The sequence below is a fragment of the Corythoichthys intestinalis genome, chromosome 9 (assembly GCF_030265065.1).
Source record: "Corythoichthys intestinalis isolate RoL2023-P3 chromosome 9, ASM3026506v1, whole genome shotgun sequence".
NCBI lineage: Eukaryota > Metazoa > Chordata > Actinopteri > Syngnathiformes > Syngnathidae > Corythoichthys > Corythoichthys intestinalis.
In genome coordinates, this window is record NC_080403.1 from 8837338 (window position 1) to 8855588 (window position 18251).

The 18251-nt window shown below is 39.0% G+C and overlaps 1 protein-coding gene across 7 annotated transcripts in view; it reads left to right on the forward strand.

The window, feature by feature from the left end:
* The first annotated feature begins 101 nt into the window (after positions 1 to 101).
* The window catches only part of sfi1 (SFI1 centrin binding protein), a 20086-nt gene continuing 1936 nt past the window's right edge, over positions 102 to 18251 (forward strand). For 3 of the 7 annotated variants that reach the window (XM_057846703.1, XM_057846705.1, XM_057846707.1), the window contains exons 1-25: positions 102 to 389; positions 466 to 537; positions 642 to 752; positions 840 to 934; positions 1031 to 1148; positions 1243 to 1345; positions 1635 to 1746; positions 1897 to 2021; positions 2097 to 2180; positions 5386 to 5471; positions 5551 to 5617; positions 6799 to 6929; positions 7028 to 7109; positions 7195 to 7376; positions 11893 to 11965; positions 12115 to 12198; positions 12557 to 12631; positions 12723 to 12818; positions 12909 to 12996; positions 14075 to 14196; positions 14289 to 14363; positions 15752 to 15826; positions 15906 to 16079; positions 16152 to 16312; positions 16387 to 16464. In XM_057846703.1, coding sequence (XP_057702686.1) covers positions 262 to 389; positions 466 to 537; positions 642 to 752; positions 840 to 934; positions 1031 to 1148; positions 1243 to 1345; positions 1635 to 1746; positions 1897 to 2021; positions 2097 to 2180; positions 5386 to 5471; positions 5551 to 5617; positions 6799 to 6929; positions 7028 to 7109; positions 7195 to 7376; positions 11893 to 11965; positions 12115 to 12198; positions 12557 to 12631; positions 12723 to 12818; positions 12909 to 12996; positions 14075 to 14196; positions 14289 to 14363; positions 15752 to 15826; positions 15906 to 16079; positions 16152 to 16312; positions 16387 to 16464 — 2597 coding nt within the window. In that variant the 5' untranslated portion in view covers positions 102 to 261. The remainder of the gene's footprint in view (positions 390 to 465; positions 538 to 641; positions 753 to 839; positions 935 to 1030; positions 1149 to 1242; positions 1346 to 1634; positions 1747 to 1896; positions 2022 to 2096; positions 2181 to 5385; positions 5472 to 5550; positions 5618 to 6798; positions 6930 to 7027; positions 7110 to 7194; positions 7377 to 11892; positions 11966 to 12114; positions 12199 to 12556; positions 12632 to 12722; positions 12819 to 12908; positions 12997 to 14074; positions 14197 to 14288; positions 14364 to 15751; positions 15827 to 15905; positions 16080 to 16151; positions 16313 to 16386; positions 16465 to 18251) is intronic. The other 4 variants (XM_057846706.1, XM_057846704.1, XM_057846708.1 and 1 more) reach the window with 4 other exon arrangements.

Genomic DNA, 18251 nt, shown 5'->3' on the forward strand with positions numbered 1-18251 from the left:
GCTCAGCGTTTTGCTATGGTGAATCGATGGGAATTGGCCAGAATGGGTCGTCAATATTTAAATTGAACAAACCCCAAGGGTCACGTGACGCGGAAAAACAAACGCGCGGTCTTAACCTAAACAGTGCTGTACAAGTGAAGTTTATGAGCGATGTAATGGCCATAGAATGTCTGCAAGAGAGCTGAAGATGCCAGATTCTCTCATATATTGTATTATTTTGCGCAGTGGGCATACTTTTGATGAAGAAGTTTCGTCTTAATAATGGACAAAAAATCAGGAGGGTCGGATCTCCAAATATCCGCATTCCGCAGATTCAATGTTGATTCCGAAGGACCCACAGTTCAAAGAAGTACAGTCAGATGTGCAAGAATTGAAGAGCTAAGAATAAGGTTCAAACTTCTTATTTCTGTTGATGTACTTTATTTTGTCATTTCATGCCGTGTCTTACTTCTCAAATCTCTACAGACTCCTGGCAAGAAAGTTCTTCAAATTATGGATGCTGAACACCTTTGGTCGAATCCTTCCTCATAAAGCCAAGTAAAAATTAAATGAATTTAAATCTGTTGATAAATGTGTGTATTCAAACATTCCGCGCAATCCTGAGTTATGTCATTTTCTGCACTCTTATTTTTATCGTACAGGATTCATCATGACAATGTGCTGCTGAGAAAGACATTTGAAGGATGGAAAGAGGAGTGGTGGACATCTGGAAGGGAGTGGAGTCTTTCATTTTGTGCTAAGTACCATTACAGGTCAGTACATGTCATGATGAGACAATAACTTCAGTTTTATGAATTAATAGTATTGCCGTATCTTTTTTTAAAAAAATTTTTTTTAAGATATTACCTGCTTTACACGACATTCCAAAGCTGGCAAATGTATACATCACTGAAAGTAGAAAAGAAGAGCAAAATTCAAAAAGCTCAAAGATTCGGTAAGTGTTTCTATTTAAAAAAAAAAAAGAAAGAAAAAGAGGTTCTTTAGATGTAAAGCTTTTTTCCAATGTATACATTGTGTTGATGTTCAAAAGCTGACAATCGGCGGGTACGTCAGTTTTGGGACAAGTGGCAGCTTTTCATTCACAAAAGGAGGCTGAAAAGCAGAGCACTTCAATTAGCTCGAGACCAACATAGGCACACAATGCTTAGGTATGTTAAATTTGATCTATTGATTTGCTAATCAGTGCGTTTTCATTTGCCATAACACAAGTGTGTCTAAACGTGTGTTATTAAACTCAACCAGGTCAGTGTGGCGTCTGTGGCAGATGAGGCTGCAGCAGCATAAAAATATTTGCACTTCCAAGGACCAAACCTTGAAACATGGGGGACTGAATCTACAGAGCGAGGTGAACACTCACTATTTCTTTTCATGACTTGCTTCCATAGCTGTACAGTATATGACTTTGAATTATGTTGCTATGCTTGTACACCACCACAATGGATTTAGAATAAAACTGTGAAAATCTGATTAAAGTTAGTTCATCTAAATATTGCATTTTAGAACCAGAAAATGAGAAATTACAGCTGTTTCATTCAGTACTCTATATTCTAGTACATGTATAAAATATTTCCTGCTGTTTTTGGAGAAAGGCATTTCTTCACTTGGAACAGCTGCATTATGTTTGTGGTTCCCAGAAGGAGAAAGAATCCAAAGCTTCACATCATTTTGGAAACAGAGTGGAAAAGAAGTCATTGGACGAGTGGCAAAGTTTTGTCTCCAGTCGCAAGCATAAGAAACCCTTGAAAGGTTATCATGAAGATATCATATATGCAGTTTTTGTTAAAACATTTGCTACTTATGGTTTCCCATTCCATTTGTACTTACGTACATTACATTACTTTACATTAACATTACATTACTTACATAACTTATTACTTACATTTTGGTGTTATTCAGATTTAGCAGAGCACTTCGCCCGTCTTCATCTGATGAGGATGAGCTGGAGCGTGTGGAGGAAGGAATGGCATCGCAAACAGAGCGAGAAAGAGTGTTTGCAATCCAAAGAGCTGCTGTCTACTCAGGTATCTCAATGCTGAGCCCTACTACACTGGAAAGCATGTATCTGCTTTTAAAATTAGATTTTACGTTTATACCAGCTAAAACCTACCTGTACATCTGGATTGTTAAGCTCCTCAGCAAATGTGACATGGCATGAAGAAGAAGCAGAAGGAGGCCAAATGGTAAGTCAGCCCCAGCATTATTGCCTGCGAGTCAGATCCAGGGACTTGTAATGAGTAACCCTATGTTAAAAACATAGCTGCAATCAAACATAATAAACAGACTGTATGTTATTGGCACTGTGTGCTACTTCAACTATATACACTCTACTAGATTCACTAAGTCATAGTAATGAGGTATTACCCCGGAATTCCACTCAGTCCGCCACGCTGTGCTCAGCTGCGTTCCGAACAACGCAACAAATACATTTCTATTGTAATCAATACGAGGTGGTACACATGATCTGCTCAGCACCGATCTGGATCCCCCTGAATTCCGGCCTCTCTTTCCATCAAAACTAAAATACGAACCAGGTCTTTTTTCTGATCCATCAACCTGCGGCTGGATCAAGCCCGTCGTTTAGCACGCACCAAAAAGAAAAACAACTGCAGCAATATCCGGTTTTTCATAGTACCATCATTTTTGGACTATAAGACGCACCTGACTATAAGCCGCCACCCACCAAATTTGTATTATGGAATATTACATATTACATCTTGAACCAATTGGCTACAAAGCTTCATTGCTTCAAGAAGCTTCACTTGACCATCATTGCTCCCTTGGAGGAGACAGTCAACCTCTGCTGCAGCCTGCTGTCAACACTGTTGTCGTCCAAAATGCCTCCTAGCATGCACTGCAGCGCTACAGATGTACAGTAAATAACAATCAAAATTCGTGTTCTGTGCTAATTATATCTTCAGTTACTCTTCCAGTTCTTTCGTGAATTGCTAGCTCTGGTATTTTGTAACACTTCATTTGGCAGTGGTGCCATAAAACTGTCTTAAGACTGTCATAATTATTACAAGACACTGCCATGGGCAATAATGAATGCTTATGACAGATGTAATTTTGTCTCATCCGGCAAATGATCTCACTTTTGAATAGATGTAAAAGATCTGAATGGGACATAAATGGAGTTAATGACATAATTTGGCGGATGATACTTAATGACATCTGTCATAAGCATTCATTAAAGAGCATATGACACCAGAAAAAAAGTCTTAAATGGCATTATTATGTGAATTAGAATCATATTTTGAGACGATTCGACTATATACAACAATTTAGCAAAGCGCAGATGACGAGAAATTAGTCTTTTAATCTGCCGGTTAGCCACGCCTACAATTATAGGCCTTTAGCGTCCCCAACAGGTGGATGACGTCAGCGGTAGACTAGGCTCATCGGTTTTACTATTCAGCCCATTGAGGGGGAATTGTTCAGAACGAGGAAAACGCGACGAAGAGAGCTGCAAAATGTCATTGTTTCAGTCTCTCTACTCCCAATAGTTTTACAGGATATTCTTTTTATCCAAGTATTTTTCCCCAATAGCTATATAAATGGCTTGAGAAGGACCAGTCAGCCCGTCGAGGGGGAACTATTCACAATGAGGAAAACGCGGCGAAGAGAGCGGCAAAATGTCATTGTTTCTGTCTCTTTACTTCAATATTTTTACAGGATATTCTTTTTACCCAAGTACTTTCCCCAATTGCTAAATAAATGGCATGGTCATGACAAATAACAGTCTTGTGCTGAATGGAATATGAAATAATAAAAATGCATTTATTCAGGACGACATGGCAAAATTACTCCATAATGGTCAAAACAGTCGACTTCACCTTTACTGTCACACCTCCCGAACGATATTTTATGACACCTAAATTGGACATATGTAATTTCCCTTCCCCGGCTTCGGAGAATGTAAACAGACCAGAAGGAGTGACAGCTAGCCGACATGCTCACCCGAACCGAGGGATGTTTCAAAGTCTTCGAAGTGGAAAATCACACATAACTAGCCTGGATTATTTGACATGACGACCCGGTTGTCGAGTTTCTTTGCGGATCGGCAAACCGCCCGGCGGAGAGCAATTTACAGTTCGTTCCCTGGAGGAGGGTGGTTGGAATTGTTGTGCAGCTAACGTGCTAACAGCTAACTGCTAATGAGCATGAGGATAGCTTTTTACATGCCTATCAATGATCAAACGTAAGTAGTCCTTTATTTAAAGGAATTTTATAGTGTTTACTTTGTAATCACTGTATTCGTATTTGACATAATACAAAACAAGATGTTTACTCACTTCCTTGTAAGTCCAATGGTCCCACAGTAAATATCCACGGTGAATGGGAACCTTTTGAAACTCCAAAAAGGCGCATACGCCTCTCCCGCATACAGAATGATTTTTCTGCAGCTGTTTGGCTGGCGTGATGCAAAAAATAAAAGTATTAATCCGCAAAATCAGCTGAATCCTTCGTCCTCATACACAACAGTACACTGTATAGTGAAGAGAACGTCTTCTACCGTACACGTCACAGCGCCCTCCTCCTCAATGCAAGACCGAAGCCGGAAGTCACTCATTTTCATGGCGCGGGATTCAAAAAACTAAATAAATATAGCGATCACTTCCACACACATCCAAGCGGTCTATATCATTCAGGGGCATAAAATACTGCGTGTATTATGAAATAAACATGCTTTTTCATGTCACAGGCACTTTAATGTCCATGATAGTGTCATGTCACAGTTATGACGGTCTTATGGCAGTCTTATGACGCCGCTGTCAAATAGAGTGTTACCTATTAACCCATATAAATCAACAAATAAGCAAGTTTTCTACAAGTTAATTGAACTCTTTTAATAAACTTCACGATATTAACGTGATTAAAAAAAAGATGAGCTGGGAATACAGTACTCAAGTAACAAGTTATTCAAGAGAAGTTAGAAATTCGAGTTATATCTACTTAAAATTGTAAGTTAGCATGACTGAAAGGTTATTTTTATTTTAAGTTTTAGAACGGTTTTAAATTCCCTTTTTTCATGCATATTTGCTATAAACATATACAGACATATTTGTAACGGTGTATGATCAGTCAATTCAGTGTTTGTTGAGCCAAGTCATTTATTTTACATTAGAAACATATTACCGCAGCACATACCGCAAAACAAATTACCGTAAACAAACTCATGATGATATTGCAATCCTAGTTTGAGCAACCTGTACTGCAATCAGCTAATAAACAGTAATTAGAAAAAACATATTTTAAAATTTTAGGGCAAACAATTGAGGGATAAAATTATGGAATAATTAATTCTAACAACATTCAATAGTAATGATTTTGTTGTAGTTGTTTTTGTACTAAAAAAAGAGCTTTTAATTATTTTGTCTCACACAGCATTTGAGGTTGTGGAAAGATCATTTCAAGGAGGCTGAAGACGAACGTATCAAAGCTCTAACAGACATGGCGTTGAAAAACTATAGGTGATTTTAATTCCTCTTTTCATTATTAGCTATTGACATATCCTGACTTTACTTGTGGGTGCCCTCCCCACCTTTGCAGAAAATACCTGTTGGGTCACTGTTTTGACCACTGGAGGAGGAAACTTACTCAGCAAAGACATACACAGGTACAGTAGTTTAGGGCTGCAACTATCGATTATCTAAGTAATCAATTAATCCATCATTGAGTTTTTTCTAATGATCGAATAATCGGATTACCAACATTCAATGGATTGCAGAATAAAAATTAAGTGATGTAAAACAAAGAAACAAGTGTTTATGCCTGCAATATTATTTATTCTGGCTTGCCATGATTGCACTTTCAAAAGAAAAAATTGAGGAGATGGCTTACTAAGAATGCACTTTCAAAAGACATTAAATGAGAATACAAAATAAAATACCAAAGTTTTTCTTCAAACTATGCACAATTGCACTTACATTTCACAAGACCAATAAATGCATTTAAAAATAAATTAAAATACCACATCCTAGCCTCAAACAGTATAATGAATGAGGATCTAAGTACAACAAAAGAACAATTGGCTAAATTTTTTTTTTTTTTTTTCAAACGCATTCCCACAAAAAATATATACTAGTATATATATACTTCTGAACTAAATTATGAATGCATAAAACAAACATGTTGGCTCAAACAAAAACTTACAACCTTATGTTGACCTTAACAGGGAACAATTAGATTCAGCCATCATAGACAAGTTATGTCATCTTCACAGTTGCCACTAGAGGACAGTATATCCACCCAAACCAATAAAACTAAATGCAAACACTTTCAGAACAAACCATTACAACGGCACTATAATGAAACGAATCCTCGAAACAGCAAAATTTGATTGTTTTTTTTTCTAATCAAATTACTCAACTTAGTCTATTAATCATTGCAGCACTACAGTACTTAATGTTCAACAAAGGAATGGCAACAAATGTTGCCGAATGGCAACAAAGGGTAAATGTCAGGATTTTGAGGGTAACCGCTCTCCGAAGAACATTGGGAGGGGGAAAGATCACAGACTAGTTCAGTTTTGTAATGATGAACTTAGTTCAAAATTTTCAGTCAACTATGATCTCAGCTAATTGAGCTAATACATGTACATGTGAACATTGCATTTATTCTAAGGGCGAAAATTGATAACCTGGACGGATTTAAGATTTGGAACTGGAGAGCTATGGTTTCAAGGCTGGCGACTAGACGTTGGAAAGATGCTTGTCGGCTTCATGGTTATTGACAATAATTCAAGGCACCATGAGAATGTACGTGCATTTTATTGAATTTTTACATGCATTCATGCAGGAGCTGGAGTGCCGTGCCGATATTTGGTTTGCAGAGCACTTTTTGGCACGTTATTTTAACTTGTGGTGTAAGTATATTTCGCACAGAAGACTGAAGAAAGAGAGGTGTCACAGGGCAGATATCTATAATAAGTGAGTACATTTCTGACCTGTTTACTTGCTTAGTTGTTGTGATTTTAACCATGTCCAGAACATATCGCAAGTTGCTTGCCCTCAATTTTTACCTCCAGGCAGCGTCTGTGCACGTGTGTGTTGTCCACCTGGAGGCAACGGTCAAACGAACGCAAGGATGAGATGCTGTCACTTCGAATAGTATGTTGTTGTTGTTTTTTTTAATTATTATTTTTTTAGGCACACAAACAACATGGCTTGCCAAAACCTACTATATGATCCTCAGGCCATTCTTCATGAAGAACGAGGCCTTGTGCAGAGAGCCTGGCTGCGCTGGAGGAAACGGACAGTCCAGCAGATTGGAAAAGTGAAGGAGAAGCAGCAGGCATCGGAACATCATTACCTGCAAACGCTTCCAAATACCTCTTTAGCACGGAGTAAAAGCAAGACCACTGAGTTACATGTCAGGTGAGGTGACGTTGACTATATAGAACATTTGTGACTTCTTTCTTCTCTTAACTGAAGCAAAATATTGCCTCGGCACACCATATTAGTTTTTATTAAATGTTTTCGTGTTTCCTCATTTTGTAAGTAAAAAAATGAAATATAATACAACAAATTATGAGGAAAATTGTGAATTAATGAATTCATGACTGATTTAACAAATATATAATAATACACTTTAGGGCTGAACGATATTGGAAAAAAACAGCGATTTTTGGGGGGTTGCGATACATATTGCGATATTAAAACTTGAAAAATGTTCACCAGATGACTTGAATAGCTCTGTTTGGGAAGACTTTGATTGACTCACCATGACCACATTGTACCATTTAATCCAGGCTTAGGGGGTCCATCTGTGAATGATGAAGATTGCTGTATATGAAAGCAGAGGTAGAGTAGACAAAAATTTCACTCAAATAAGAGTAGCGTTACTTCAAAATAATATTACTCAAGTAAAAGTAAAAGTAGTCATCCAAAAAATGTACTCAAGGACAAGTAAAAAAGTATTTGGTGAAAAGAATATTCAAGTAATGAGTAACATTGTGAGTAACTGCTTACAATGTTTGATTTTTATTTTTTTTTAAACAATGGTATTTTTTTTTTTCATTCAAAGTCATCTATAGACCCTACTCACATGACGTCACAACCACGCCTCCGCGCCATATTGTCCGTCAACTCGTCGTGTTGACGCATTACCGCTACGTAAATTCCTCCTATTATGGCGTGTTTTTTTCCGCTCGTTAACATTAATAATAAAAATGGTGAAGGCGTGTGTGTCGGTTGGTTGCAATAACAGAGAAGATAGACGGAGAGACTTGAAGTTCTACCGTATTCCGAGAGACCCGGAGAGGAGAGCGAGATGGACTGCTGCAATTCGACGAGAAAACTGGGCTCTAAACAATTACCACAGATTATGTAGTAGTCATTTTATATCTGGTAAGATGCATTTAATATATATTTAGAGAGTTTTGGGCTGACAACCCCAATTAAGATCACTGCGAGGCTAATCGCCGACAACATACAGTTTCAAATTCAAGATGCTTATTTCTTCCACCATCGTTACATTTTGAATAATATTTAGCTGGTACCAAGTGAAAGAAGCTGGCCTCGTCTACGGATCATCAGTTAAACAGGTGTGTCCAAACCTTTTGCAAAGGGGGCCAGATTTGGTGTGGTAAAAATGCGGGGGGCTACAATGGCTGATTTACATAGAACAATATATTTAAACAAATTTTAGCAAGCCCTTCTCTGTGTCACATTTGCTTTATTATTTTTAATTCATAATTTCAACAGTCTCGTCTTTGTGGCGTTCTCTTTCGACACTCAGGCTCTTGCGAAATACTGCTGCTGTGAAATTAAACTAGCTTCAAGTTGCTATAATTTCTCGCTGCGTATCTTCGCTGTAATGTTTGTCGTACATGTCAGCATGTCTTGTTCGGTAATATCATTATCGCGTCACATCGAACTCTTTGAAAACAGCGACTGTCTCTTTGCAAATGAGGCAGACACAGTTGTTGCGTGTTTTATTGAAGAAACAGTCCAATATCCACCTATCCTTGAAGCGTCGGCCATCGCAGTCAACTTCTTTTTTTATTGATTGTCGCCATTTTAGAAAATTGGAAGTAAAGGGTCACACGGGGTAATGTTGCTTAGAGTGCTGCTCTTAAAGTTTTTCAAACTTTCGTGAGAATGGGCTGATTTTGTGTGGACAAGATAGTTGTAGATATCGGGGTAGCAGATGTCAGGCAGAGAGGGCGAAGACAGCGGGTCGAAAAATATCGATTTAGACATCAAATATGGATCTGGCGAATGGATAAACTGAAGCTTTTCCACATAACGCCTTTTATGCAACGCATCCAATGAGTTTACAGCGTCTGAAAGCACCGGGGGCTTCCATGAATTGCACTATAAATTGCACGACAAATTGAAACCATTGAGAATACGGATAAACAATGACGGACAATATGGCGGCCGGATACAGCGACACGTCATTCTGTGACGTTGGTGAGTAGGGTCTATATGAACTGATACTATTATACTTTGAAGAATAATCAAATCAAATTTATTTAGATAGACCTTTACAAAAACCCAAGAGGTCCTCAAAGTGCTTTACAAAAAAGCAAAATATTATTGATAAAGAATATAACCTATTACCACATTAAGCCAAAGAAATACAAAAAAAATCACCGAATTCTGTCTAGAGAACCCCCCCCCCCCCAAAAAAAAAAAAAAAAAAAAAAAAACAATGAAGAAATGAAGCATCATTCGTCCAAAGAGCATGAGTGCCCTTTAGTGGAGAAAGTACACTTACCGGCTACTTTATTAGGTACCCTTTCCAACTGCTCGTTAACACTTAATTTCTAATCAGCCAATCACATGGCGGCAACTCAGTGCATTTAGGCATGTAGGCATGGTTTAAGACAATCTCCTGCAGTTTAATCTCCTGCAGTTCAAACCGAGCATCAGTATGGGGAAGAAAGGTGATTTGAGTGACTTTGAACGTGGCATGGTTGTTGGTGCCAGAAGGGCTGGTCTCAGTATTTCAGAAACTGCTGATCTACTGGGATTTTCACGCGCTACCATCTCTAGGGTTTACAGAGAATGGTCCGAAAAAGAAAAAATATCCAGTGAGTGGCAGTTCTGTGGGCGGAAATGCCTTGTTGATGCCAGAGGTCAGAGGAGAATGGTCAGACTGGTTCGAGCTGATAGAAAGGCAACAGTGACTCAAATAACCACCCGTTACAACCAAGGTAGGCAGAAGAGCATCTCTGAACGCACAGTACGTCGAACTTTGAGGCAGATGGGCTACAGCAGCAGAAGACCACGCCGGGTGCCACTCCTTTCAGCTAAGAACAGGAAACTGAGGCTACAATTTGCACAAGCTCATCGAAATTGGACAATAGAAGATTGGAAAAACGTTGCCTGGTCTGATGAGTCTCGATTTCTGCTGCGACATTCGGGTGGTAGGGTCAGAATTTGGCGTCAACAACATAAAAGTATGGATCCATCCTGCCTTGTATCAGCGGTTCAGGCTGGTGGTGGTGGTGTAATGGTGTGGGAAATATTTTCTTGGCACTCTTTGGGCCCCTTGGTACCAAATGAGCATCGTTCGAACGCCACAGCCTACCTGAGTATTGTTGCTGACCATGTCCATACCTTTATGACCACAATGTACCCAACTTCTGATGGCTACTTTCAGCAGGATAATGCGCCATGTCATAAAGCTGGAATCATCTCAGACTGGTTTCTTGAACATGACAATGAGTTCACTGTACTCAAATGGCCTCCACAGTCACCAGATCTCAATCCAATAGAGCATCTTTGGGATGTGGTGGAACGGGAGATTCGCATCATGGATGTGCAGCAGACAAATCTGCACCAACTGTGTGATGCCATCATGTCAATATGGACCAAACTCTCTGGGGAATGCTTCCAGCACCTTTTTGAATCTATGCAACGAAGAATTGAGGAAGTTCTGAAGGCAAAAGGGGGTCCAACCCGATACTAGCACGGTGTACCTATTAAAGTGGCCGGTGAGTGTATATTCCCTATGAAACTAAAAGGATCATATCTCCAGTTTTCTGTGGTCAATTGTTGCCAAATAAAAAGTTGGAGAGAGGTTAAAATCCGCGCTTTCGAGTCATGTTGATGGCAGCGCTCTATGTCAAACACTTCAATTTTTACGGTGCTTTGAAGACGCCACGTGATTGAACAGGCTGGCGTGATGATAGAATGGCAAGGTTGAGTATGAGTGGTATGATGGAGTTATGTGATTATTGTTGCGACGTCTCATTGGTGAAACTGGTGGCACCACTCATGGCTCCTGGCAAAAAGAAAAGTAACATCTAATGCAGTGGTGTCCAAACTATTCCACACAGGGCCGCAGTGAGTGCTGGATTTCATTCCTACTAAACAAGACGACATCTTTTCACCAATCTGGTGTCTCACAAGTGTAATCAGTTGATTGCAGTCAGGTGGTGGTTGTTTTAGCACAAACTTCATTGGTTAAACTGTCTGTGCTCGATTGGTAGGAACAAAAACCAGGACCCACAGTGACCCTTGAGGACAGGTTTGGACACCCATGATCTAATGTATGGAATAAAGAGGAAAAATGTAACGACTAGTGTAGCCCAAAGTAGCGAAGTAAGAGTAATGTTTCTTCACAAATCTACTCAAGTAAAAGTAAAAGTATGGCTTAGTAAAAGTACATTTTCTCCCAAAGTTACTCAAGTAAATGTAATGGAATAAAAACGCGTTACTATCCAGCTCTGTATTAAAGGGATCCAGGAGGCCATGTCTCTGCACACAGGTTCATGTGTTCAAAAACAAACAAACAAACAAAAGAAAAACATTCGCACGTCCAGCGATGGGAACTCTAGTATTAACATGTTACAATACATATTTGTGTTAAACCATTTTAATAGCGCCAAAGTATAAGCTTTACAACTTCTTGTTCTAATGATTCTTATTTGCATATCAGGAACAAAGAGCAGCAGGTTTACAGTCAAGGCACCCTATGCCGTGTAACATGGGCTTTGGAAAGGTGGAAAAAGGTGCTTGTCCTCTACATTCTTCTTAGCATATTTTGCTACATTTCTTCGTGAAAAGAACCATTTTCATTTTTAGCAGCTCATACTGGGCTGAATCATACAGTTGTGATGAAACACTAACTTGTAGAAAAAATGGTTATTGTTTCTTTCAGTTTGTTCAGAGACAAAAATTGGTCAAAAGCAGACAAGAGCAGGTTCAGCATTGCAACGAAAACACAATTCCTAAGAGCTTGAAGGTACTGTACAAGCAATACATAAATTATATGAACATAATAATGAATCAATTTCTGCCTCAAAGCTACAGACATAGCTTAGTGATGTATCCAAATTCTGCTTTTACAAAGATAATAATGAACTGTTTTAAATCTACATCTAGAGCTATTACATAATGTCCGAATATTGGTGTATCGGTGTAGTCGTATACATAACAATAATAAATATATAGTTAAATTACAACCTGTCAATCAAAAATGCCTATTATTATCTTTGCAACAGCAGATTTTCTTTTCAGGTCCTGTATTGGATTTAGTCTGAGTGTGCTTTATGTTTTGTCAGTTATTTGCAACCCAATCATGCTATTTTTTGTTCCAACAGCTCAAGGACAGTTTCAGAACATCTGAGCTGACTGAACGAGCACTTTGGCATTGGGCCCTCACACTTCAAGCCAAGGTAAAACCTATCTGCTTTTTCTCGCTCGGAACCTGAATGTAGGATGGAGCATAACACTTCTCTTTGTGTGTTTTTGAAAAACCTGTTGCAGGTGCTGTATAGGTGGTGGCTGTGGGTCACAGAGCAGCGCAGTAAGAAGGTGGAGGCATTGAAAGAGGCTCAGGTGAACAAAATCCTGCTGCTGAAGGTGAAATTCATGTGCACTGAAACTCAACTTTCTGACTCCAAATGTGCACTCTACTTAAAAGACTGTATGCATTCTTTGCCCTTATTTTAGGTCTTTCAGGCTTGGAGAGAAGAAACAATGCGTGCAGTGTTTGAAAAAAGGAAAGCACTCAACACGACTCAAAGTTCTGTAAATCAAGGCAAGAATAGATTTATAGGGACAGTGCACATCTATTTAGACGCATCTAAAAGACGTAAATATGCCGGATTAATGCAACATGCTAACTTACATCCGCAGTCGCTTGGCAGGTAACGGAACAGAAAGACACAACAAGACATAAGAAAGGCAAGAGGTTAGAATAAAACACATCACAGTACAGTAGATTACTAAGAAGTTAAAGGTTTTGTGGTTACAGAACTGATTTACTTTTAACTGATTTGGGCCCAATTTGGGCTAGAATTAAAACAGTTAACAAGATTCACTCTAAAAGAAAATTCTTTGTAAAATAGGTAAATATAAATTGTAGGGTTTTAATTTTGGTTTAGGCATTGTAAATTCACATGTTGTTTTCATTGAAGACTAGCTGTCCATCACTATGAATGTGAATTTATATGGTTAGATGGTGTGCCTTGTGATTGGTTCCCAGTTCATAGGGCCCTCCCACCACCTACCTTGCGTCAAGTCATGTGGGATGAGCACAGGGTTACTATCAACCAAAAGTCATATAGAAAATAGATGGATTTGTAAAAATTTCTTTTGCTCAATTGTGAAAGAAAAAAAGTCTTTTTTTTTCTTCTTTTTTTTCTTTTTTCTTTTTACAGGTTCTTTTACTCTCTTAACGAACAGGAGATGGCAACATACAATTCAGGAACAAAAAGAAAGCAATAATCACCTATTTATCACCATTTATTAAGGAAAGAGTCATTTAAAGCTGGTCGACCAGGAGCCATCTCCCAAAAGCACCACGGGGTGCTTCCCAGAAAAATTCCCTCGACTTTAAAGTTCATACTGTTGACATTTGGCGTCTACACAAACAGTGGAAAAAAACAGGCAGCCTAGTGCCAGCCGCTACCTCGATAAAGCAATGGAAGAAGTCCTTGTACACAAGCAGAACTGTATCTACAATACCATCGACATTCACAACCAAAGAGATCATTTCAGCAGCATAACAGCAACTGCTACTTAAGATACAACACTTTAAAACATTAATTAGAATGTACTCAAATTTGCAATGTAAAGCTGCAATTTCAATTCCTTTTTCTGTTGTTTATAACCAGTGACCCTGTTGCAGAAAGAGCAAATTGGCACAGAAAAAGCCCGGAAGCATTACAACTCCATTCTGCTTCGTAAAGTGCTGAGAGCATGGAGCAAGCATCACTCCACATGCATCAAGTTTAAGGTAGATTTTCCAGTTAGCCGTAACCATTCAATGAAACAACACAAACATCGGCTTTCAAATGATTTCCTCATAACCATATGGTTATCACACAGGCGATGAAACAGCAAGGAATCTTGTTTCTGAAACGTAAAATGTACCAGACCTACTTTGCACGATGGAGGAGAAAGGTTTGCTTACTGATTAGAATAACTTTATTACTATTACTTATTTAGTAATTGAAATGGTTATTTCTTTTCCAGTTTCCTATCCTGTTATATTTTCTTTTTTCCAAAAATTGGTTAACTGTTTGAGTAAATTATTTGTTTTTATCAGGGACTTCTTCTAAAGTGAGCTCCCCAACAGTCAGTGGTCGACAATATAAATGGCCCGGTGGCTCAGATGTACAGTACTTTTAAAACCATCAGTGCCACCGCAATGCTCCAACCACTGGCCCGGTGGGGCTAGTAAAAATGTGTCAATTAAAAAAAAAAAAAAAAAAAATCTTATTTCATTTTAATTCCAAGTGGTTCCATGTTTTGATGACGTTACGCTGTCCCGATCAAAGACAACCTTTCAGTCTATGCAGCAAGCCGTTGCTCATCGTGGGGCGAAAACGCACCTCGTTTGCTCGCTCGCTCGCTCTAGCGTGAACGCTTGCAACCTGATTACTGCTGCTGATTGATTGTCAGTATCTCATTACCCACCTAATGTTAACACTACAAGACGACATGTTTCTGAAGCCCCCAGCACCAGGCCAAGCATCAGGGGATAAAAAGGCCACTCCAGAAATAGTCACTGGGAAGTTGAGGGAAAGCGAAATCCAGTATGAAAAGAAAAGGGAGAAAAAGTTTTGGCCCCACTGGCGAGACCGCTGGAATTGGCTCGGCTACGATGAGACCAAAAAAAAAAGAGATTTACTGTGAGGTGTGCAGATCAATGCCCACATATGCAGAAAAGTAAATGAGAGAAAAGTTAACAAGTATGAAACCTATGGTATGAACATAACGTGATAATTCATCCGCGTTACTACAGAGAAAATAATATTGTCATAACGACTGTCTAGCTTGAAAATCGTTAGCCATAATTCATCACCAACAATCATCTATTTGACTTGTAAATTGTTGCCAACCGAGCCGGGGGGACAACTCCGGAGGGTGGTAAGGGGAAGACAGGAAAGCTTCGCTCAGGCATGGGGCTCTGCTGCAGGCCCGCCTCCTCCTGGAGCTCCCAAGAAAAAATGTTGGCTATTCTGGGGTGATTATAGATGTGATTATGGAATTGGAATAGGATTATTTGCACTAGATTCATGTTTTTGCACTGTTTTGCTCCACTTTTAATTAAATCTATGTTAAAAAAAAAATGTTATTCAAGCAAAAATGTTGTTCAAGCAAATTGTTCTTTTTCGTGATTAGTGGGCTCAATTACTGACGCATTCAATTGGGCCAGTGGTTTTGATAGTGGGGCCAGTGCACTTTGCGCATTGTCTCCCCCTGAACAGTATTATGTTTCTTTGTGATACTGCTATACAATCTTTTGTATATAGTATATAAACTTTCCGTTCTTTTCATGCCAACAGCATCAGTTAAAACTCAAGGTGTCTGAGCAGACAGAGCAAGCACTCTGGCATTGGGCCCTCTCGCTTCAGGCTAAGGTAGAACTTCCCTGCTTCTTCCATTCTGGCTTTAAGACTCAGCATTGACAACTTGTACTTCAATGTTGTTTTGCGGCAGGTGCTGTATGCATGGAGACTGTGGGTCACAGAGCAGCACAGAAGGAAAACAGAGGCATTGGAAGCGCTTCAGATGGATAAAGATAAGTCACAAATTGCAGACGTGACATACAGTGATGACAAGAACAACACCAGGAGTCTGCCTGAGCCTGGAGTGCACCAAGATGACGATCCAGTGCGTTTATGTTCATGTTTGCTTATTTAACTACCAGTATATGTGCCCATTTCAACCAGTTATTTTTTGTAGCCAAGTCCACGTATTCAGAGGGTGTTAAAGCGTGTGGCCATGAAGTGGAAGCAACGAGCTCTTTGCAAGCCACTGAAAAAGAGTGTGACCTTCTGTTTTCCTGAAACAAAACATGATTCGCCATCTGAGTCTGAGGAACGTGACATAGATGACAGCATGCTGTGAGTGCATAACAAGACAATAATGGGTTTTTAACATAGTCACATTTTAATATCATGTTGCCGCTCCCTTCAAGAATCCGTCCCTTAATGCGACGCCAGCCTCGTCGCTGTGAGGAACTGTTCGAGCCACTTAAAGCGTTTCCATATGATGGGTAGGCTGTACCTTATTCATGATACAGTGAATGTCAATTTATGTATGTTGAAATGTAAATATTATTGGCAAGCTTTAAATTGCTTTATGGGCATTTACTACACAATGGCAATTCAGTGGGCTTTTTTCCTGTTAAAATAATAATAATCAGGAGTGGAAAATACCTTCGATCCATGTCTGTGACATGTTTTTTAAAGATACATACATTAGATTTTTACAGGTTTGACTTGCGAGCGCAAACATGAGACAAGAACAATCCTAATAATGAAATTTATTCAACTCTGTTTCTACTGATATGTTTTGGCAGTCGAAGTTGAGTTAATCGAGCCAGCCCTACATAGGGCAGGATAATACTGATGTCATTGAGGGTCACCACACTGGCCCTGTGATGATGAACTTAAAATTTGAGTCTTCAGAGAAACAATCCCATTGCTAATATAGTTGTTTACATTGGTCGTTACTACAGATTGTGAAACATCAACCTACAATACCAGAATCAGTCCAGCAAAGAGAATATTAGAATATTACAGTAGGTTGTCAATGTAGTCAAATACTGCTGACTGGTAATATAATACAGTATAGGCCAAATAGCAGGATAGTTACAGTTGAATGTCATCACAGACCAGGGGTGTCACTAGACCTAATACAATACTGGGGCACTGCGAAAGAGGAAAAGATTTTTCTTTACCACTTAACTATCATAAAAGGTCAGAAATGGCAACTATATATAATCAAACCAAAATACAAGTTTCTGTAAAGTGACGTTTTTTGTTTTTCAGACATCAGTATTGAAAATCTAATTAGGACATCCCCTGCTCATGCTCATCAACTGCCTTATCTCATTCACCTCTTCCTGCACTCTGCTGCTCTACTGTGTCTGTACAGAAATTGGGCTATATCACTGTAACTCTTAAGCAATTAATCAGTTTTTCTTAACTGGTAGGTTGTGATCTAAAAGTGGTTTATGTTGCCTAGGTGGGTTACCTAGCTTACCTCTCTCCTCCTTGCTGATTTATCCTTGCTGCGAGCTAATAACTTTCTAATATCCATTTACAAGAGTTTGAGTCAAATAGAAATAAAAAATAATAATACATCTTGTTACAGATTGCAGGGACTGCAGTAACAGATAAAATCCTTGTAAATCCTTGTAGATAGACAATAAATTCATACAGCTTGATTCTATTCATTTTGGTCATATCAACAAGTAGCATCAATATTAATACAGTTCAAATACAGCATATCATATTAACACAATATTAGACAAAGCTCTTGAGTGAGAGCTCTCACTCAAATCGCATTTAATCGTCACTGTATTCATAGCCTGGTACTTAGCTAAAAGATGGCAGCTTATCTGCTCTTTCAATTTGTGACCAGAGTAGTTTACCTGCCTGATACGTAAAGAGTGAAGTTGAACCATTTAAATTCACAATTCTTGGGAACAGGTGACCAAACAAACATCAACACAGAGGTAAAAACGAAAAACAAAGATGGGCAGTTTATCTGTCACTAACCTGCAAGGGCGTAGGTTAGCATAGGGACGGTAGGGACATAACGCTACCAACTTTTCAGGATTCTTAGATTGTCCTCACCAACATTTAAGCAAACTTATTTACATTATATAATGTGTTGAGTTATATAGGTAATTTAGATTGTCTTCCAATATGTTGTAATTAAACGTTTTTTTTTTTTGGGGGGGGGGGGGCCAGCAGCAGCCACTGCATCAGAGTTAGTATAACATTAAACTGTGTGCTAACGTGCCTACAGTGAAATAGGTCTGGCGAAGCCAAT